The 22,617-nt window shown below is 43.1% G+C and overlaps 1 protein-coding gene across 6 annotated transcripts; it reads right to left on the bottom strand.

Annotated features, from left to right (window-relative positions):
- Positions 1–903: 903 nt before the first annotated feature.
- Positions 904–22,124, bottom strand: cep164 (centrosomal protein 164). Of its 6 annotated transcripts, XM_079392636.1 has the most exons (30): positions 21,924–22,103; positions 21,690–21,715; positions 21,426–21,543; positions 18,295–18,406; positions 17,742–17,967; positions 16,768–16,869; positions 16,604–16,687; positions 16,444–16,521; positions 15,218–15,319; positions 14,009–15,001; positions 13,138–13,191; positions 11,464–11,526; positions 11,275–11,342; positions 10,264–10,902; positions 10,045–10,131; positions 9,754–9,937; positions 9,547–9,621; positions 7,545–7,667; positions 7,311–7,454; positions 6,930–7,013; positions 6,615–6,683; positions 6,339–6,535; positions 5,746–5,904; positions 5,389–5,566; positions 3,955–4,062; positions 3,608–3,704; positions 3,285–3,521; positions 3,170–3,215; positions 1,829–1,930; positions 904–1,164 (listed from the first exon to the last, which is right to left on the bottom strand). In XM_079392636.1, exons 3-30 carry the CDS (start codon positions 21,505–21,507, stop codon positions 1,068–1,070), a joined length of 4,590 nt encoding a protein of 1,529 aa, XP_079248762.1. In that variant the 5' UTR covers positions 21,508–21,543; positions 21,690–21,715; positions 21,924–22,103; the 3' UTR covers positions 904–1,067. The 6 variants fall into 6 exon arrangements, with proteins under 6 accessions (XP_079248762.1, XP_079248763.1, XP_079248764.1 ...); XM_079392637.1 differs by having other exon boundaries at positions 5,389–5,524; positions 21,426–21,715; positions 21,924–22,124; XM_079392638.1 differs by lacking the exon at positions 14,009–15,001 and having other exon boundaries at positions 21,924–22,113.
- Between the last annotated feature and the right edge of the window lie 493 nt (positions 22,125–22,617).

A 22,617-nucleotide genomic window follows, 5' to 3' on the forward strand; every position in this document is an offset into this window, starting at 1 on the left:
TATTGTATTTGTAAACAAACATTTTCACTTGTTTCAGTTAATGTGATGAAACTAGCGAGCTGAGCCAGTAGTAGAGCAGTGTCGTGTAAACACGACTGAAGACGAGGAACAAACCGAATCAATGGAGCCATTTACACTGGAACCGCTTCGACTGATTCAGATCAAGCAAAAACAACTCAGAACAGCCATTCATCTGTATTTCAAGCATTCATTTATTTGCTTGTAATGATTTTAAGAAGTATACGCAGTAGTGATGGGTGACACGGAGCTTTTGCGTCGCAAAGTGATTCAGTTTCGAAACCGGATCGTGTAACGCGAATCATTTGATTCAGATCGGGACTTATGTACCTTAACTGAGGAACAACTACATTTTCTGATGACAATTCTCGTACGTGAATCAACTCTTTTTCTTAAGTTCTATAGTTAATCACCAGGAAAAGGTCTTACCTCAGGGAAGCTCCCGCTAGATTCGCGCGCTCCTGCAGTCGGTTTAACGGTTTTTGTCACGTGATCCGTTCGAACAGGAAGTGATGTTTATAATCTAACACTTATAATCTAATACGGCTCGTGTTTTTGGCCGTCATTTAGGCATTTTGAAAAGGTTTATAGTCTTTTATATTAATTTGTGACTAAAAGGCAACTTTTTCATCACTATTTTGATATTTCTGAAATGTAAACCGATTATTTTGAGATGATATTTAGTTTGAAAGGTTTTACTGCAATCCAAATAGAATCGTGTGAAGTGTGAAATGGTTCTGGGTTTAGTGGATGAGAAGGGTAATGCAGCAGAAGGAAGTGTTTTAATGTGTGATCCAGACTGCTCTGCTCAGAATGTGAAGATACAGACATTACTGGACAATATCTAACATCTAAACTACATCAGAAACAAACTTACACCGGCATCAAGTGTCAAATTCATTTATTGTTTATAAAAATACATTGCACACAGCTATACAAATGCAAATGTAAACTAAATAGTTTTTTGAAACCTCTTGTAAGCATATAAATGCTCCCCAGTTCTTCCAGCTGATGAACACCTGCGGCACACACACCTGAGAAACACTGCTTCAGTAATGATGAACTTTGATCTGGTTGTTGTCGTCGAGGCTGAGCTGAACTAATCCACCGCTGCTGGACACACTCCTGAGGCTCGGGAACAGAGGACTGAGTGTGTGACGCTCAGGAAAACAGACACCTTCACTGCAGGAGAAACACCTGTGCAGTGTGTGTGTGTGTGTGTGTGTGTGTGTGTGTGAGAGAGAGTGTGCGTGTGTGAGTGAGTGTGCGAGAGAGTGTGCGTGTGAGAGTGTGCGTGTGTGTGTGAGTGTGTGTGAGTGTGAGAGAGTGTGCGTGTGTGAGTGAGTGTGTGTGTGTGTGTGTGTGTGTGTGTGTGAGTGTGTGAGTGTGTGTGAGTGTGAGAGAGTGTGCGTGTGTGAGTGAGTGTGTGTGTGTGTGTGTGTGTGTGTGTGAGTGAGTGAGTGAGTGAGTGTGTGTGTGTGTGTGTGTGTGTGTGTGTGTGTGAGAGAGAGAGTGCGTGTGTGAGTGTGTGTGTGTGTGTGTGTGAGTGAGTGAGTGAGTGAGTGTGTGTGTGTGTGTGAGAGAGAGTGTGCGTGTGTGAGTGAGTGTGCGAGAGTGTGCGTGTGAGAGTGTGCGTGTGTGTGTGAGTGAGTGTGTGTGAGTGTGTGTGTGAGAGTGTGAGTGTGTGTGTGTGTGTGTGAGAGAGTGAGTGAATGTGTGTGTGTGTGTGTGAGAGAGTGTGCGCGTGTGTGTGTGTGTATATGTGTGTGTGTGTGTGTGTGTGTGTGTGTGTGCACACATATAAGGATACATGTTGCGGTTCTTCCGTTGAGCCTCTAGCCAGCGTTTGTTTCCTTCAATAAGACCCTGCAGCCGCTGACCCTCGACCTCCGATGGACGCAGACTCGACAGACTGCACACACACACACACAATAATCAGCCCCTTTACACTAAATACCCATATGAACATGTAAAATCAGAACTGTTTTTGCCATTAGAATCATAAATTTAAATTCAGTTCACTCCAAGAAGTGAAGTGAAGTGACATTCAGCCAAGTATGGTGACCCATACTCGGAATTCGTGCACTGCATTTAACCCATCCAACGTGCACACACACAGCAGTGAACACACACACACACACAGCAGTGAACACACACACACACACACACACACACACACAGCAGTGAACACACACACACACACACACACACAGCAGTGAACACACACACACCGTGAACACACACACACACAGCAGTGAACACACACTCACACTAACACACACAGCAGTGAACACACACACACACAGCAGTGAACACACACACACCGTGAACACACACACACACAGCAGTGAACACACACACACAGCAGTGAACACACACACAGCAGTGAACACACACACACACACACACACACAGCAGTGAACACACACACACACACAAAGCAGTGAACACACACACACACAGCAGTGAACACACACACACAGCAGTGAACACACACACACACACACACAGCAGTGAACACACACACACACACACAGCAGTGAACACACACACAGCAGTGAACACACACACACACACACACACACACACACACACACAGCAGTGAACACACACACACACAGCAGTGAACACACACACACACACCGTGAACACACACCCGGAGCAGTGGGCAGCATTTCTGCTGCGGCGCCCGGGGAGCAGTTGGGGGTTCGGTGTCTTGCTCAAGGGCACCTCAGTCGTGGTATTGAGGGTGGAGAGAGCGCTGGACATTCACTCCCCCCACCTACAATCCCTGCCGGCCCGAGACTCGAACCCGCAACCTTTGGATTACGAGTCCGACTCTCTAACCATTAGGCCACGACTTCCCCGGACGATAACTATAAAGATAACGATAAAGATATAGTTCTAAAAATCATTCTCAATATTAAAGAGTCCACACCACAGATATAACGATAAAGGCACAGAGAAACGATATCACTGGAATCACTTTCAGAACTTTTTTTTTTTCCAGCTGATGAACGATAAAAACATTGACATCCAATCAGAATGAATCCTGCTATAACGAGCTGGAGAATTTAAAGCGGCAGATGAGTGTGTGCTTAGAATAAAGAGACTATATCGTCTGCTGGTGTGAATGGGGCTTAATACTCACCTTGGTGCTGTGTATCCTGAGTAGGTCATGTGTGCTCTGCTGGTTTCTATGGAAACAGGAATGATGTTCAGATGAAGCAGCAGGTGACGTGTGTGTGTGTGCGCAAAAGTCTCACCTGAGCTGAGGATGCTCCAGCGCGTCTGCAGTGAGTCTGTGGCTCTGTGTGAGAGTCCATTGGCCAATGAGGGGGAGGGGGTTGTAGGCCACGCCCATGAGGTGCGGGGCAACATGGGTGTCATCAGAGGGGGCGGAGTCTGTTTGTGTGTTAGTGAACCCAAAGCTCCTAACACAGAGTTGAGCTGACCTGAGATCAGCTGCAGAGAGTCAGCCAGCTGCTGCACCTTCACTGGAACTGACAGACGTTCAGACGCTCATCAACCACTGCATGTCATGTCTACGGTGTTTAATATCTTAAGTGTGTGTGTGTGTGTGTGTCACCTGTTCCCTCTGGGCTGTACACACTGCTCATCTCTGACTCAGTCACATCAAACGTCACTTTCCGATCAGCTGACCTCTCAGCATCATCACATGACACCTGACACACACACACACAAATGAGCTTCATACATGCCTGGTCATGTGCGTTATTCACTACATAAGATCATGCATCATGTGGCTTTAGTATATTTGTGTCAATTTCTTCAAGTTAAATAAGTAACAAGTAACAAACATGTAGAATGTGATGTTTGAGGACATTTGAAGAGCTGCTCTCTGTTTAAAAGACAAAAAGAGTCTGTGTGTGTGTGTGTGTGTGTGTGTGTGTGTGTATATAAAGTGTGTTGTACCTCTTCAGTCAATGATGTTTCGAGCTGGTTGAGTTTCTCCTCTTTTTCTTTCAGGAGCGTTTGACCCTTTTGAAGAGTCTCCCTCAGCTCAGCCAGATCCCTCACCTCCTACACACACACACACACACACACACACACTTCTTTTCATTTCTGAATCATTTACTGGCTTGCTCAATGGGACTTCACTCAGTCTGTCCTGAACTTAAAGGGGGGTACAATGCTGTTTCATGCATTCAGAGTAGTTTACACTGTTATAGAGTTGGATTCTCATGCTAAGCATGGACAAAGTTTAAAAAAAACTAATTTGGACGTATAACAGCATTTCTGTACCAAAAAAAAATAAATAAAAAAATCTCACTTCCGGGTTAGGACAAGTTTCGGAGAGTTTTTTTCGATCATGGTTCTTGCTGACGTAAACGAGGGTGGAACTCCTTATATGGACATTTCTCCCGGCAGAACAGGACCGTCCACACATCGACCAGAGCGAGAGTGAGAGCGCGTCCATCAACGCTTTTCATTCGGCTGCACTGCACGGGACTCGCTTGGGAAGAATGCCTCTAAAGAAGTGTGTTTTTGGTTGTGAGGGAAAGATAACCTTGTTCCGCTTCCCAAAAGAACCCAGCGTTACGTGAACAGTGGATACAGTTTGTTTTTTCAGGGCAGCAATGAAATTGATGGTCCCTAGATCTAGATTGAAGTTGAGGGGTGACTGTGCCTTTTCAATTGCTGGGCCAAAATTATGGAATAGTCTTCCAGTCTCCCTTCGATTAGTTTCTTCTGAATCTGAATTTAAATCCAAGTTAAAAACCTACCTTTTTTCAAGGGCTTATAATTGTCCTTTTGGTGTATTGCGGTCAAAAAATGTTCATATTTATTTGTCTTTTATATAAGGTTGTACAGCACAGTGGTCAACTACTGTTGTTTTTATTGTGCTTTATAAATACATTTTGATTGATTGAGCAATGGAGTTTCTCAAGTGTGTTTGTTGACGAACGTTTTATAAACAAGGCCCAGTTCGACTCTGGTTTGCACATCGTTTGATACTGAAAGATGGAGCAGTCCCAGCTATAAAAGATCCCGGTCATGATTCAGAACTGCAGACAGTAAGTGAAACGGCATCAAATGTCTCGGTTTTGTTGGCGATCGGCGCAAGTGCTCGTCACTCTTTAGCTCTGCTCACACGGCACGCCTCCAGGAGCTCGGCTTTTTCCGGAGAGAATCGTAAAGTTGTATCTTTCTTTTATTAATATGATAAAACTAAAGACTTTTGGAAATATGAAGGATGCAGTACTACTCTATAGGTACTCTAGATTAACATGAGATTAGGTGAAACTGTGTGTTAGGTCCCCTTTAAGTGAATGACCTCGCACGTGCACACGCACACACTCTCTCACTCACACACTCTCTCACTCACACACAAACACACACACACACCTGCTGCAGGTTGTGGTAGAGCTGCTGCTGTGTTGAGCTCCCAGGCGTGGGGTCCTTCAGACTGCTGTGAGCTGCCCGCAGCGCTGCCTGTCTGTCAAACATGCGAGCGCTCTGCCGCTCCAGAAACTGACGAGCCCTGAAGAGAGACACGCTCTCATTCCACATGTACTGCCTCATGCTGAGAGAGAGAGAACAACACACAATAACACACACTCCAAACCCTGCTCTGCTGTCCTGCTGTAATCAAACCAACTCTGAAAACACAAAGCACTGTTTCACATTCACAGAGCTCATCATAATGCATTCTGGGATTGCCAGCTGCTTCTACCCGATTCTCTCACACACACACACACTCACTCATCTACGCTGTTGTCGCTGGTGTCTGACTGCAGCAGCGGAGCCTCCAGATCCTCCAAACGCAAACCCTTCTCTGTCTTTCTCTTGCTCTTCTTCTGCTCGTCCTCTGCTCCGTCCTGCTGCTGTTCTCGCTCCGCTCTGCTCCTCTGCTCCAGTTCACTGCACACACACACACACACTTACTTGTTTATACTACTTTGTGGGGTCTTAATGTGCCCATGAAGATGGTAAAAACAGAAATATACTAAGGCAACATCTTAAAAAAAATTATAAAAATGTTTAATAGAATGTTAAAACTCACTATAGTATGGACCTAACCTACACCAACCCTAAACCTACCAGTCACAGAAACCTGACTTAATTTTATATATACTGTAAATATATTCTGTGTGTACGCACGTGTTGGTGTGTGTGTGTGTGTGTGTGTGAGTGAGAGTGTGTGTGTGCGTGCGTGCGTGCACGTGTGTGTGTGTGTGTGTGTGCGCAAGTGTGTGTGCACGAGTGAGTGAGTGCGTGAGAGAGAGTGAGTGAGAGTGTGTGCGCGAGTGTGTGTGCACGAGTGAGTGTGTGTGTGTGCTGATGATGAGTGTTACCTGACTCTGGAGGTGAGCTGCTCACATCTCTCCTGCAGAAGCGTGACTCTGGCCTCCAGCTGCCGTCGCTCCTCCATCATCCTGCTGTTCTCCTCTCTCTGTCGCTCTCGCTCCTGTCTCTCTCTCTGCAGATCAGCGCTCACCCGCTGCAGCTCCTCACGCAGCTCGTCCCGCTCCTTCAGCAGCTGCGGGAGAGACTGCACACACACACAGAAGAGAGAGGGTCGTCATATATTCCTCCTGACTGTATCAGATATCCCTGTCACACACACACACCCGTAACCCTCTCTGAACGTCCTCCTCTTCCTCACACAGCTGCTGTCTCCTCTTCCTCAGATCTGATGCCTGATGAGGATCAATAAAAAGCACTGTTATTATCGTGATAGAACTGCAATAAAACAATTAATCTGAAGTAAATAAGAAACTACAACTAAGCTAATCACCAACTACTTTAAAAAATAAAAAAAACTACAACCAAACAATCCTTGAAAGTGATAAAATAAAAACTAAAATAATAACCAAAACCAGTGGAACTGAAACGCATATAATCATTAGAATGAAGAATTCAAATAAAAGCACAGAGTTATGTACCTTTGACTGAAGTTCAGCCTCCTGAGTTTGAAGTTCTTTGGTTTGTATCTCCAGCTTCTCCATCCACTCCTGCAGACCTGACTCCTACACACACACACACTATATTACATTCCAGTGACAAGCAATCTGTCTGTCCGCATGAGGTCACAGCCAATCAGAAGAGCGTGTGGGTGGAGTCTGGAAGCACTGTCTGGATGAGTATTTGATCAAATTTATACTAATTAAGCCATTTTAAGATGATTAAAAATACATTCTCTGATACAGTCTGTCATGGGTGCACATGTTTACAGTTGGGATGTGCTCATTTTCTTTCTCCTTCAGATCTGAGGTGAATGACCATGAAAACACTTGCTGACAGTGTGCCGAGTGTGTTGTTCTGACCTTCTGCGAGTGTGTCCTGCGCATCTCCTGCAGCTGTGTGTCCAGCGTGTGCTGTAGTTTGTGTAGTTGTGCTGTGTGTTTAGAGATCACAGCGTCTCTCTCCTTCTGAAGAGAATCTAGCAGACGCTCCCGCTCCCTGCTCTCCTGCACACACACACACACAAAAAATCAGACTCAGTAAATCAGACGAAGACATAGTCTGACATAGTGAGTGAGTGTATGTGTGTGTTGTACCTGCTCCAGGTGTGTCTCTCTCAGGTTCTGTAGCTCCTGTTGATGTTCCTCCTTCAGTTGTTCTAGTTTCCTCCGGTGATCTCTCTCAACTTCATCCCGGACTTCCTGCAGCACATCTGTGAGCTAAACACACACACACACACACAAACACACTCCAGTCAGGGCTACACAACATCAGAAGTAAAATCCCAATATGGCTTCATGCAATTATGAACTGGCAAAGGGTGTGATTTAATTCAGTCATTGTCAGCGATCTGTGTGTTTCAGAGTGAAGCATGTCTCTGTGTTCATTTATACGTCAGCAGCTCATGATCTGCAGGAGTTCAGCGTCTCAGAGCGACTCGGTTCACAGTTGAGCTCCATCTGTATCTGGGAGTTTGAGTCGCTTTAACATTCATTTGGAAACACAACACATCAACCTTCACAAATGTGTAATTAGAAGCGTTTAATATCAACAATAGAGTAGCTTTAAGGCTCTGTGAGGTTTTCCATCAGATGCCTGTTGGTGTGACGTCACATAGACAGGACAGGCCCCTCCCATGATTGTTTGATTGACACCAGCGTTTCAGCACAGACTGGACTGGTGTCTTACCTTAGACCTGCCCTAAGTGAGCGGTCATCAGTCCGCCATTGTTTCACCACCGGAGCAGACATAGACAAGAATGTCTCCGATTAAGCGATTGAGGTGTTCTGTTGTTGGATGTAATAATGAACATAGCAGTCGTCATTTACTCCCGACATCTGAGCTGCTGAAGACGCAGAGGATTATGTTTGTTTCTGAAGGGAATGTGCCGTTCCCCGATCTGCCTAAATGTGTCTATGTTCGTGCGAATCATTCGTGACCCAGCTTCACCTCCAGAAGAAGCGAGTATAAGGGTTTTTTTATGAATCTTTGCAAATCACCTTTCCTAATAATGTGCTAGTTAGCAAGTTTCACGATGAATGCGGCTAAAGTTCACCGTCTCTCAGAGAGCAGCTCGGAAGAGAGGGGCGGGGTCAGCAGAGCTCATTTGCATTTAAAGCGACATGCAATAAAGCAGCTTGCTGTAGACAGAGCTGTTTTGACAGGGTAAAAATGGTGTTGTTTTACACTACCATTGAGAAATGTTAACCAAGCTATAGGCCTTTTCACACTTGAAATTGTTAACCCTGGGTCATCCTAAACCCTGGATAAACAGAATCCTGGGTTATCCGTAATCACGTTTCACACTGCTCATACTATACCTGGGGTTAACTGTTAATCCTGGGTATTCATTAACAGTCGTTTCACACTGTACATTCCTAAACCCCGGGTTAACGTTCTTATTTGCGGCGTCAATGATTGAATGAACAGTAGGCAACCTGTTTACACGGCTTTTTCCGCATCTTTCTAGTTATTAAAAAAAAAGTCGCCGCATAGGTCTTTGCCATTTTAAACCTCATGAGACACACAAAGGCAAGAAAACAAAGACTAAAATACAAAAGAAAGAAAACACGGAGCAAAGTATGCTAATATTTCTTGGAATTTCTTTAAAGTGAATAATACTGTCTCCTCATCACTCCAGTTCACACGCTTTCTGTCTTTTGGCGTTTTTCTTTCTTTTCTCTCACCAGCTGCTGTTTACACGACGCACGTTTCCTGTTACTGACGTGACACGAGCCTCGCTGCTCAATTTCTGATTGGCTGTCTGTTGCCAAGCGTCCAGCAGCAACAAACAAACACCGCTCCATTTCACACTGAACAAACCCCGGGTAAAAACACCGCTTTCAAATTACAGGTGTGAAACGTCTCTTTACCCGCGGTTAAGCGCAGTGTGAAAAGCCCTTAATTTACAGCCTTTTCATTAAGACCCTAAAGAATCATATCAACTTGTGGAAAATGGACATCCGATGAAATTATGACTATAAATAGTATAATTTTACAGTTTTACCGTAAAACAAAATAACTTATTTTGTTTTTCTTATTTTAATACCTTTATTTAGTGGTAATAATAATAATTAATTATGTGTGTGTGTGTTGTACCTCTCTCTGGTACTCTGCTAAAGGCTGTTCTGGTCGTGTGCTCCTCAAATCCTTCTGTGTGTTACTCAGTTTAGCCTGACAAACACAACAGCATTAAACAAACGCGCACACACACTTACATATATACTTACAGCTCTCACTCTCTCTCACACACATACACACTCTCATTTACACTTACTGCTCTCTCTCTCACATACACACACACACCTGTAGTCTGATGGAGGTCAGCTGCTCCTCCTTCTTCTCTTGTAGCCGCCTCCTCTCAGCCCGGAGCTCCTCCTCCGACTCCTCCTTCAGGCGCTCAAGGTCCTGCCTCCTCTGAGTCTCCGCCCTCTCCCGCTCCACCTCCAGCTCTGAGCACAGCTCCTGCAGCTTCAGCTCATTCTCAAGCCTGAACATACACACAGGACGAGTGACAGTGAGTGAGTGTGTGTGTGTGTGTGTGTGTGTGTGTGTGTGTGTGTGTGTGTGTGTGTGTGCGTGTGTGTGTGTGTGTACCTGAGCTGTTGTAGTTGTGTGTGTGTGTCGTTGTTCAGTCGCTCCTCCTCGTCTCGTCTCTGTTTGAGTATCTGCTCCTTCAGGACCCTGAAACACACATATCATGTGACCTGTAATTTGTGTCATGTGATCTGAGACGATGAGAGTTTATATCAGCATCGTGAGCATCAGTGCTGGTGCTTCTACAGCACATCTACCCACAATGCAGCAGTGACTGACCGGAGCTTTTCAGCGCTCTCCTCCTTCATCCGGCGCTCCTCGTCCTCCATCAGCTGCAGCTGCAGTCTCCTCTGCGTCTCCTCCATCAGTCTGCTCCTCTCCTCCTCCATCTGTCTTTCTGCGTCCTCCTCCAGCCTCTTCCTCTCCTCTTCTCGTCTCTTCTTCTCCTCTTCATCACATTTACGCTTCTCCTCTTCTTTCAGAGCTTCTCGTCTCTTCCACTCCTCTTCCTCCCTCTCTTCTTGTCTCTTCCTCTCCTCTTCTCGTCTCTTCTTCGCCTCTTCATCACATTTACGCTTCTCCTCTTCTTTCAGAGCTTCTCGTCTCTTCCACTCCTCTTCCTCCCTCTCTTCTTGTCTCTTCCTCTTCTCTTCATCACACTTACGTTTCTCCTCTTCCTCCCTCTCTACTTTTCTCTTCTTCTCTTCCTCACGCTTTCTCTTCTCCTCTTCCTCCCTTTCTTCCCATCTCTTCTTCTCCTCCTGCTCTTCTCGTTCTCGTCTCTCTCTCTCAGTTCTGCTGCGGGCGGTCGGGGGTCTCTGGTCATGTGATGATGTTCTGATGAGGTCATCAGTGGGTGTGGAGGCAGCGGAGCACGACAGTGGCGTCTGAGCTAATGTCACGGTTTCATGCACACGCCTGATAAGAGTCACAGATCATCATTATTATTGCTAATTAAAACATGAAACATTAAAAACACATTTAAAACGTCATTTTCATTATGAATAAACATTAAAAATAAAATAAATATGAACTGAAATAGTTACAAACTGCATATTTTGACTTGCCGTTCTGGGCTCCTGATGCTCAGAAACAATCACAGAATATGAGAGAGCTTGTGGTTTGAAGCTAAATACACACTGGAATGAATACTGCACTGAAAACTGAACGAGTCTCTATTCTCAGTTTTGGACCGACTGCTTGAATGCATTCACTTACTGGACTGATTAGTGTTCCTGCTCATCCCTAATTTATACCATCATCATCATCATCATCATCATCATCACACACCTGTCTGCAGAGTCAGAGACGTCCACACAGCTGTCCACATCTGCCTCGCCCTCGACTTCCTTCCTGTCCTGAGAAACGCACATACACATTTTTATATTTTCATCTCCACCGGTTTAAAGACTCATTCAGTCTGAGTCTGTGTGTGTGTGACCGCAAGTGTGTGTGTGTGTGTGTGTGTGTGTGTGTTACCACTGCAGGTGACAGATCCAGCAGATCAAACACATTCTCTGAGAGTTTGGAGCGGAAACCAGCCTGAGGAAACACAAAAAGAGTGAAATAATGACACACACAACCCAGACACATACATATACTGTGTATGTGTATGTATATATATATATATATATATATATATATATATATATATATATATATATATATATATATATATATATATATATATATATATATATATATATATATCAGCGTTGGCGAGTGTGTAACAGTGTCAGTCGCCAGTTGGCGGGTAAAACTTTTACGAAATATAACAATGCAATGTAGTGAGAAGAGCAGCCAGTTTATTAAGAGATTTGCTGTTTCTGACGTAAGCGAATAGAATAATCTTTTCCGAAGACAAGATCATCGTGATGCTGTTCTGTCATAAGCGACAAGAGCGAATCAAATAATAGGATACAAACGGGCTGTTAAGGTCAGAGCAGTGTGATGGCCAGCTTGTCCCTAGACACGGTTCTAATAACTTATACCTGAGAAGATATTACTGCTTCATTTCGGAAGATTAACTTTTCCCTTCTTTATTCTTCATAACCCACACACACCTGGGGTTACGCCGCAGTGAAGAAGAGAAATCACTCACTGCTCTAGTCGCTGATTAACTTTTGTAGCTTGAATAAAGATTATTCTGTATAGTTTATGCATATACAATTTATAGTTTATGTGAAGATTGTTTTAAAATCACTTAATATTTCAGAGCCTATTAAATGTTTAAAATAATGGCTTTCAATTATACTGTAATGTTGAATGGCTATAATTAATAGGTAGAATTGAGGGAAAATGCATTTAATAGAGACACCAGTAGCAGTATTGGTATCAATTAATAATAGGCTTAGTAAATATATGCCATTAAACGCATATTTTAAAATATACTATCTTTGCTGTTTCTACATTAATTTGGAGGTTCAATGTGAAATTATGATATAAATATGTGATTTATATCATATCGATTGACAGACAGCACTAATGTTAACCTTTTATAGATTTTAGATGTCAATTTAATGTCTAATTTTAGACATTAATGAGAGAGATCGGGACGGGGACAGCCCCCACCCCCTTCAAATTTTCTGTTTGATAATGTGGCCCTCAAATGAAGCTAACTGAATAGCCCTGGTCTAATCCCTTAACATGGGGGTTTTTGTAAAAAAAAAAAAGATAAATCAATAAATCTGTTTGCTGTCTTTTTGTAAAGTAAAGGACAAATTAAAAACACTGTAAATATGTAAAGTCATTGTAGTAGTAATAACTGCCTGTTTTTGCAAAAAGAGTTTCATGGCCATTAAAAATTTTCTCAGGCCGGTAAAGTTTATCAAGTCACCGGCCATTGGCAGGTGTGGCAAAACATTCATTTTAGGCCCTGTATATGTTCATTTATATTCTTTTTTTTTTCAATTTTTTATTAAGCGTTACAGAAAATAGTTATACAGACATACATCAATACATCAGGCATAAAGTGCAACACACTAAATTTTCCTCATTTTAAATGGCATCCCACCCACAGCGACCATCAAAAAAAAAAAAAAAAACCTTTCCCATTCCCTCTGCATCACATTAGGTACAATCACAAATAAGTTAATTTTTTTATTTAATCGATTGACAGCACTAATACGTGTGTGTGTGTTGATGAGGTCATACCTGTACATTATCAGCGGATGAGAGCGACACTGCTGCTTCACCGTCCTCAGACTCCTGTCACAGAACAGGACACGACATCAGACACACACACACAGATAACACACACAGATAACACACACACAGAGAGATAACACACACAGCAGTATGAGGAGAGGATGCTGGGAGATTGAGCTCTGCTGCAGAGAGGAGCTCTGATTGGCTTGAACTAGTCTTACTAGTCAGTCATCTAATTTCTTTCTTCAAGACTGTTCATAACTTTAAGTCAGTTACATAAAGGGTTAAATTGGTCTGATTAGCTCTTGACTAACTGCTAGACTAGTTCTTAAGACTAAAGGTCATTGCACACAGAGTACGAAATTTTTCGCATGCTAAAAAAATAAATACAACCTCACGTTGTCAATCACATTTACACACTGCCTCCGAAACCTTCGTCCGGCATAAAACTAAATTTGGATCGGGTTCGATTTTCTGCATTTTCGCATCTGTAGCAAGCATTTTGATAGGAAAGGATGACGGATATGAAAAAACACATACAAACATTTCGGACTCGGTGTGCAAGGACCTTAAGTAACTGTGTTTATCCAGCGGATCTGACCCTGCAATACGACTGTTCCTGATAGGTGCTCTTGATGTCACATGACTGCTGAGACACACCTCCTCTCTGCAGTGACACACCGACACACAAACACTGAACGAACGAATCACTGAATCAGAGGTTCCAGAGGTGATTCACACAGCCCCAAACAATCACAGACTCCAGTGCTGCATGTGTTGTGTGGGACGGAGTGAAGCAACTAAACACAGATGGGTGGGGGCGGGGCATATGGAGTGGGCGGGGCATGGTGAGCAGGGGCGGGGCACTCGGTCCTACCTCACTGGACACTGGATTCCACTGAGGCACAAATTTCCCTGCTTTAGAGCGAGTTATTTGAAGGAGAGAGCTGTTTCTCTGAAAGCCGTCGCTCTGAGCCTCTGAGACGAGTCCTTCAGTCTCTCTCTGCTCTTCCTCATGTTTATCCTCTTCTGCCTCACCCTCCTGATGCTCTGAAAGCCTCTCTTTATCCTCACAAGAAACACTTCTGATGGCCTCTGCTTCTCCGTTAATGGAATAATTGTGTTCTCCTCTTTCAATCATCTCTTCTTCCATGTTTCCATCATCTTTGCTTTCTGTCTGATCTCCTTCTTCTGTTCTCTCCTCCATCTCATTCTTCTCCTCCTCCTCAGCACTCTTGAATCTCTCGATCTGTTCATCAATCTCCTTACTCTCTGTGTTGTGCATCTCTTCATCTCTGATCTGTCCGTTCTCTTTTCCTTTCCTTTTCTCTTCTTCTGTTGTCTCCTTCTCTTGAGAACTGTTGAATCTCTCGATCTGTTCATCAGTTTCATCAATCTCTTCTTGTCTGTGTTTTTGGTTTTCGTTCTCTTCGTCTCTGATCTGTCTGTTCTCTTCTTCCATGCTTCCTTCACTTTTACTCTCAGTCTGATCTCTCACTTCTTTTTTCTCTTCCATCTGGTTCTTCTCCTCCTCCTCAGGATTGTTGAATCTCTCGATCTGTTCATCGACCCCCTCGGTCTCTTCATCTCTAATCTGTCCATTCTCATCTTCATCTTCAGTTCTCTCCTCCGTCCGGTCCTTCTGTTTCTCCTCAGGACTGCTGAATCTCTCAATCTGCTCTTCAATCTCCTCATCATTCTCTGTCTCTTCATCTCTGATCTGTCCGTTCTCTTCTTCATCTGACTGTTTCTCCTCCTGCGCTCCTGCGCTCATCTGCTCCTCTTCCTCTCGGCCGCTGGACGCCGCAGCATCCGGGGTCAGAGGTCGTGAAGCTGCTGTGGAACGGAGGTGACGTCCACACAACGAGTCCTTACAGTGGAGGGATGCAGTTAGAGTCAGACGGACAGACAGAGAGACAGATGGACAAACAGAGAGACAGATGGACAAACAGAAAGAAAGACAGACAGATAGAGACAGACGGCTGTGAGGTCACATGCAAATCCCTCAAACCTCCAACAAACAGGCGTATTATTAACAAAGACACACAAAGAAACTGCAGAGAGGAGCAGAGAGACAGACAGGTACCTCTGAAGGAGAGTCTGGACTGTGATCCCTCGACAGGGCCAATTCCTGTAGTTCAGGTTCTGTTCTTTCTTCAGGAGGAACCGTCACACTGACCTCACTGTCCTGAAACACACACACACACACACACACACACACACTCAGTCAAAGCTGCGGACACACTGACTGAAGCTGACTGAAGCCGCTCCCTATCCCCTATAAGATGCACTATATCGGGTGTTGGACCTGTGGCGGAGCCAGGATGTTTTCATAGGGGTGGCACAGAAATCTTCATTATTTCAATATAAAAATTAGGGCTGCCCCCTAATAGTCGACTAACCGTTAGTCGACCAGAAGTCACTTGCTCTTAAAATACTCCCTCATTTTTGCTCAGACAGATAAGAGTAATGCATCTTTCGAATCCATCTCTGTGAACTTGAGCATGAAACTCAGTGTAAACTTACATTTACATTTAGTCATTTGGCAGACGCTTTTATCCAAAGCGACTTACAATTGGGGAATACATGAAGCGATTCATCTTGAAGAGGCAATCAGACAGAGGAAGTGCTCGTAACACCAAGTCTCAGTCATTGTTCAAATAAGTACAAGCTAGTAAGTGGAGAGAAAGATAGAGGGACAATTCCTTCCTAGTAGCAAGTAAATATTTTAAACAATAGAACTGCGACCAAGTTATTTGTCTTAACTTGGTCGCAGTTCTTACGCGAGCTGTCGTCCGTCTCTTCTGGAGACTAATCGGCTATCCCTCACAAACTTGCCTTACAGACATTAAAAACATATAGAGAGTAAAATGTCTTCTTTCAAATGAACCAATTCAAATGGAAAACAAATATTGTCAGATTATGATCTCGAATTGCAGAATATATTTTAGAACATGCATTTGAGAGACGTTCTATAATATGATGCATATATACAGTACATACACAGTTTGCAGCTTTAATTATAATTGATATTGTGAGTGCACATGAATAAAAGTAGACCCTTTACAGTTCCGAACAATGTAGCCTATTATTCTTACCTTTATGAGCAAAAATGATGCGCATTTTGAAATGTTTCTAGTGCAAGTGATTGCTCTGGCGCCTCCATGTCCTGTAAACACGCTTCAGCTTCCTCTCTCCACACAAACAACTGGATATGCGTCAGCGCACATTTATCTAGCTTTTTTCCCCATTAACTGAAATTATGCCTTTTAAATTCAAATATATTTGAGATATTGATGTGTTTGTGTTCACCTCATACTGCAGTCCTGCTCCCAGAGCGTCCAGATCCAGATGGAGGTTCTGCAGGAGTCCAGCTGAATCCCGCGGCCTCTAAACACACTCACACACACACACACTTAGATCTGATCCAGCGTTCAGTGGAACTCAGGCAGTGTGTGTGTTTCAGACTCACCTCTTCCTCAGAGATCTCCTCATCTTCCTCAGCGCTCCTCTCCTCATGAACACTTCTGGAAGCAGCAGAGCTCAACACGCCAGCCTGATGCACAGAATACAAATCAAAATCCAAAACAAGTCACACTCACAAATCACAACTTCAGTACACGTCTGCTGTTTTACCCCGAGAGAGGTTTTGAGCGACTGGAGTCCAGACGAGGCGCCCAGAGATCCTCTGAGAGGAGTGACAGGAGCCTCAGACAGACCACGGAGAGGAGCCAGCACCTACAGACAGAGAGCACACAGATCATTACACCTGCTATTTAAAAGTTAAACATACACTACCATTCAAAAGTTTTAGATTGGTAAAGTTTTTAAAGGTTTTTTTAGTCTCTTCTGCTCATCAAGGCTGCATTTATTTGATCTAAAATTCAGTAAAAACAGTGAAATATTATTATAATTTAAAACAGCTGTTTTCTATGTGAATATGTGTTAAACTGTAATGTATTTCTGTGATCTGCAGCTGTATTTTCAGCATCATTACTTCAGTCTTCAGTGTCACATGATCTTCAGAAATCATTATAATATACTGATTTACTGCTCAACAAACATTTCTGATTATTATCAATGTTGAAAACATTTTTATGGAAACCACAATACGTTATCATTCAAAAGTTTAGGGTCAGACATTAATAGTTTTATTCATCAAGGACGCATTAAATTGATCAAAAGTGACAGTAAAGACATTTATAATGTTACAAAATATTTCTATTTCAAATAAATGCTGTTCTTTTGAACTTTCTATTCATCTGTGAATTCTGAAAAATAAAATATATTACAGTTTCCACAAAAATATTGTGCAGCACAACTGTGTTCAACATTGATAATAATCAGAAATGTTTGTTGAGCAGTAAATCAGTATATTATTATGATTTCTGAAGATCATGTGACACTGAAGACTGGAGTAATGATGCTGAAAATACAGCTGCAGATCACAGAAATACATTACAGTTTAACACATATTCACATAGAAAACAGCTGTTTTACATTATAATAATATCTCACTGTTTTTACTGGATTTTGATCAAATAAACGCAGCTCTGGTGAACAGAAGAGACTTCTGAACACTGCTGAATGTTCCTGTAAGATGTTCTCACCCCTGGAGCTCTGACTTCCTCCAGTTTTTTCTTCTTGTCTTTCTTGTCCTTCTTCTTCTTCTTCTTCTCCTTGTCTCTCTTCACAGCGGTCGGAGCGGCTCTGGCGTGTTGGTTGCGCTCACGCTCCTGCTCCACCAGCTGACGATAGTGTTCATCACACGGATGATCCCAGGTGGACTGACCCGTGGAGAAGTTAAAGTAGTACACCTCACCAGTGACGTCCTGACTGAACACACACACACACACACACAGTGAGTGAGTGTGTGTATACAGGTGTATATATCCTGGTGGGGACTTAAACCTGAATACACACAGACTCATGGGGACTCGTGTCACGGTGGAGACCTAAATTGAGGACCCCATGGGTACAAAAGCTTATAAATTTTTTTTCAGAAAGTAAAAATGCACAGTTTAGGTGTAGGGTTGGTGTAGGATGATAGAAAATACGGTTTGTACAGTATAAAAACCATTATGCCTATGGAGAGTCCCCACAATTCACAAAAAGAAACATGTGTGTGTGCTTGTGCATGCGTGTAATATACGTGTGTGTTACCATGGTTTCCACTCGGCCGGAAGCGGCGCCACCATCCCCTCTCTGGCCAGCCACAGCAGCTCGGGCTCGCGCCCCGGGTCGATGCCGATCTCGACGGCGTACTCATGGATCTCTGACACACACACACACACACACACACACAGGCCGTCAGCACCTCACACCAAACCTCTATGACTACTGACTACATTCTTCAGTAAAACTCAGAAGAACAACACTGGACCCTTTATATGGGTATTATATTGACTATCATTATATGGACAAAAACATTTCTCACAAGATATGCTTTTGTCTTCATTCTCATACAGGTTCAGAACGTCATGAGTAACTGAAGACAGAATGATCATCTTTAAGTGAAATTCATCAAAATATTCACAGTCATTTCAGTACGAATTTGTTTTTTCACAAACGTCATTTCAAAATCAAAAGAAAGAAAGAAAGAAGGAAGAAAATAACTCAACACACAGCCATTAATGTCTAAACCGCTGGCCACAAAAGTGAGTACACCCCTAAGGGAAAATGTCCAAACTGGGCCCAATTAGCCATTTTTCTCCCCGGTGTCATGCGACTCGTTAGTGTTACAAGGTCTCAAGTGTGAATGGGGAGCAGGTGTGTTAAATATGGCGTTATCTCTCTCTCTCTCTCATACTGGTCACTGGAAGTTCAACATGGCTCCTCATGGCAAAGAACTCTCTGAGGATCTGCAAAAAAGAATTGTTGCTCTACATAAAGATGGCATAGGCTATAAGAAGATTGCCAAGACCCTGAAACTGAGCTGCAGCACGGTGGCCAAGACCATACAGCGGTTTAACAGGACAGGTTCCACTCAGAACAGGCCTCGCCATGGTCGACCAAAGAAGTTGAGTGCACATGCTCAGCGTCATGTCCAGAGCTTGTGTTTGGGAAATAGACATTGCCAGCATTACTGCAGAGGTTGAAGGGGTGGGGGCTCAGCCTGTCAGTGCTCAGACCATACGCCGCATACTGCATCAAATTGGTCTGCATGGCTGTCGCCCCAGAAGGAAGGCTCTTCTAAAGATGATGCACAAGAAAGCCCGCAAACAGTTTGCTGAAGACAAGAAGACTTACTGTGCGTTCACACCGCCGCCGGCGAGAGCGTCAAAATTCGCCCTGGCCGCCCTGACTGAGACGCTGTAGAAAAGATTTGTGGACGCGCTGACGCTCTGACGTAGATCGAATGCTCGTCTTGTATTTAAAGGAGCCGCAAAGGAAACAAACAGGTTGATCCAATTAAAAGCCATTTGTGTGGTGTGGATTTGTGTTCATGGTTAAGTGCTAGTCTAATTTCAACATTATAGGAGACATTTACTAGCCTTGGTCTTTGATTAACATTAATTTGTGTGCAGCCTACATTACAAACTGTCCAGATTGAAGTGTAAGTTAGCCTTAATGCAATTGGTCAAATCGGTGTTGTTTTGAGCAAATAAATTGCATTCCCGCTGAAAAACAAACGTTGTAGTGGGAAAATGTCCCCTATAATTTTTATTTATTTATGTCCCTGTACACAAACAGGGACACGTCAAATATTATCGGGAAACCCGCCACAGCAATAATTAATCTCTCTTCCATTTTGCTTGGGAACTAATGTGGTCGGAACCAAAGTTTACAGGACTGCGTTCTTTGGAACCCTCTCAAGCGGAGGACTTCTACATTCCAATTGGTTGCCGCCCAACCAATAGCTCATTACCATAAAGTTGACCTGATTTCAACTCTCCTCGACGCTCTCACCGTCCAAGACTCGCCGCGCCGCTCTCGCCGGAGCTCGCCGCCGGCTCTCATTGAAAATGAATGACTTCCGGCCACTTTGACGCTCTCGCCGGTGGCGGTGTGAACGCACAGTAAGGACATGGATTACTGGAACCATGTCCTGTGGTCTGATGAGACCAAGATAAACTTTTTTGGTTCAGATGGTGTTAAGCGTGTGTGGCGGCAACCAGGTGAGGAGTACAAAGACAAGTGTGTCTTGCCTACAGTCAAGCATGGTGGTGGGAGTGTCATGGTCTGGGGCTGCATGAGTGCTGCCGGCACTGGGGAGCTACAGTTCATTGAGGGAACCATGAATGCCAACATGTACTGAAGCAGAGACTGGGCCGCAGGGCAGTATTCCAACATGATAACGACCACAAACACACCTCCAAGACGACCACTGCCTTGCTAAAGAAGCTGAGGGTAAAGGTGATGGACTGGCCAAGCATTAAGACCTCTCCAGACCTAAACCCTATTGAGCATCTGTGGGGCATCCTCAAACGGAAGGTGGAGGAGCGCAAGGTCTCTAACATCCACCAGCTCCGTGATGTCGTCATGGAGGAGTGGAAGAGGACTCCAGTGGACACCTGTGAAGCTCTGGTGAACTCCATGCCCAAGAGGGTTAAGGCAGTGCTGGAAAATAATGGTGGCCACACAAAATATTGACACTTTGGGCCCAATTTGGACATTTTCACTTAGGGGTGTACTCACTTTTGTGGCCAGCGGTTTAGACATTAATGGCTGTGTGATGAGTTATTAGGAGGGGACAGCAAATTTACACTGTTATACAAGCTGTACACTCACTACTTTACATTGTAGCAAAGTGTCATTTCTGCAGTGTTGTCACATGAAAAGATATAATAAAATATTTACAAAAATGTGAGGGGTGTACTCACTTCTGTGAGATACTGTATATAGTAAAAGTTTACTTTATTTTAGTTAATGAAACGGTTTTCTTTTTAAGGTTTTAGTTTGTGCTTCATTTTTCGTTTTAATTACTATAATAACTCTGGTCATGACTGTATGACAGTAATAGAACTCATTGAGAATTACAAACAAACTCTATCCAGATTGATGAGAATTTGAGCTTAATCATCATGAAAATAATCACCCCAGAAACAAAATCATCCCAGAAACTGACAGGAGAGACGCAGTATTATATTCTGAGACCCAAACAGAACAATAATGTGTCATCAGGTTCATAGTGCTCTGTCAAACCACTAAAGCCTATTTAAGATGAGATGTGTGTGTTTTTGTGATATAGAGAGTGTGTGTGTTTTTGTCACATATGAGGGTCATAGTGTGTGTGTTTACAGACAGACCCGTCATTCTCTCTAATCCCAGTTCTGATGAAGTGCAATGATTACCTTGCTCTGAAGGGATGTAGTTCTCATCATAGTCTTCCTCCAGCACCACCTGATCTCCGATGCGCAGCCCCGTGGTCGTCATGGTGACGGCGGCGCGACAAGAGCGCGCACCCTGGGCCTTCAATTAGTCTCACTCAATTACTTCAAATTAAAACTTCACAAACACATCATATTCCGCAGATAACACGTTACCAATAAAACCACTGCGTATTAATTCAACATAATAAATGCAGACAAGGTCGACACGGAAGCGTTTGTGTTTACCTCAGATTAACGGCCGAATCGCTTTTCTGAGGATCATAAACATATAAACAGATATTATCAGTGCTTTAGTTATGATCTCTCGCTAATAAACATACAAGCCTGAACGACTACTTTACACAATATAAAAGCAAATCATCGGTAAAATCACTAAAGACGCGCTGAATATGAAACACAATCATTCTTAATAATAATTAACCGTTTCTGATGATTTAACGCGATTAGTTTAATCCTCACCTGCTCTCTGATCGCACGCCTTCAGTTCCGCCGTGAGTTTAAAAGCATCGTGTGATAATAAAGCTCTGAGATACTGAGATTTCAGAGGAGTTTCTGAATTTAAAACAGAAAGTTTAAACTCCGAAGCGCCGCGTCTCCATCACAGCAACCAGACAGAAACATGGCGGCCGCCGCAGCCGCGCTTCAGAATAAAAGTCCCGCAACAACACATGCGCCTACACAGCATATCAATATAAATATCATGTGTTCTCAAATCATTCATCGCATCCAAAATTTACGCTTTTGTTTACCTACAATATGTATGTGTACTTTGTATATATGTATTATTATGTATATATAAATACTCACACATACAATATATATTTTGAAAATATTTACATGTATATACATTTATATTTCATATTATATATACATATATTTATTATATAAACATAACATATTTGTCTTTAATGTATACATGCATGTGTTTGTATTTATAATAAATATACACAGTACACACTCGTATACTATGTAAAAAAAATATTTTGGATGCGATTAATCCTTTGAGAGCACTAATTATAATATATAAATATACGACTAAAATTATTTATTTTAATCAACTATAACAATATATAAGGAAGGTATCTGGAAATGTCTAGGAAAGTAGTATGAACTTTGTTTTTTACAATATAATAAATTAAATTAAATTAAATTG

Source organism: Barbus barbus (assembly GCF_936440315.1).
Source record: "Barbus barbus genome assembly, chromosome: 34".
NCBI classification, from domain to species: domain Eukaryota; kingdom Metazoa; phylum Chordata; class Actinopteri; order Cypriniformes; family Cyprinidae; genus Barbus; species Barbus barbus.

What these genes read in the sequence shown, in the direction of transcription:
- cep164 (XM_079392636.1), bottom strand. Translation starts at nt 21,507, where the DNA reads ATGACGACCACGGGGCTGCGCATCGGAGATCAGGTGGTGCTGGAGGAA. An exon ending in GTCCAGACTCTCCTTCAGAG is followed by an intron (nt 15,002 to 15,217) that starts GTACCTGTCTGT and finishes CTCCACTGTAAG; the next exon opens with GACTCGTTGTGTGGACGTCA. An exon ending in ACGTTCAGAGAGGGTTACGG is followed by an intron (nt 6,536 to 6,614) that starts GTGTGTGTGTGT and finishes GTGTGTGTGCAG; the next exon opens with TCTCTCCCGCAGCTGCTGAA.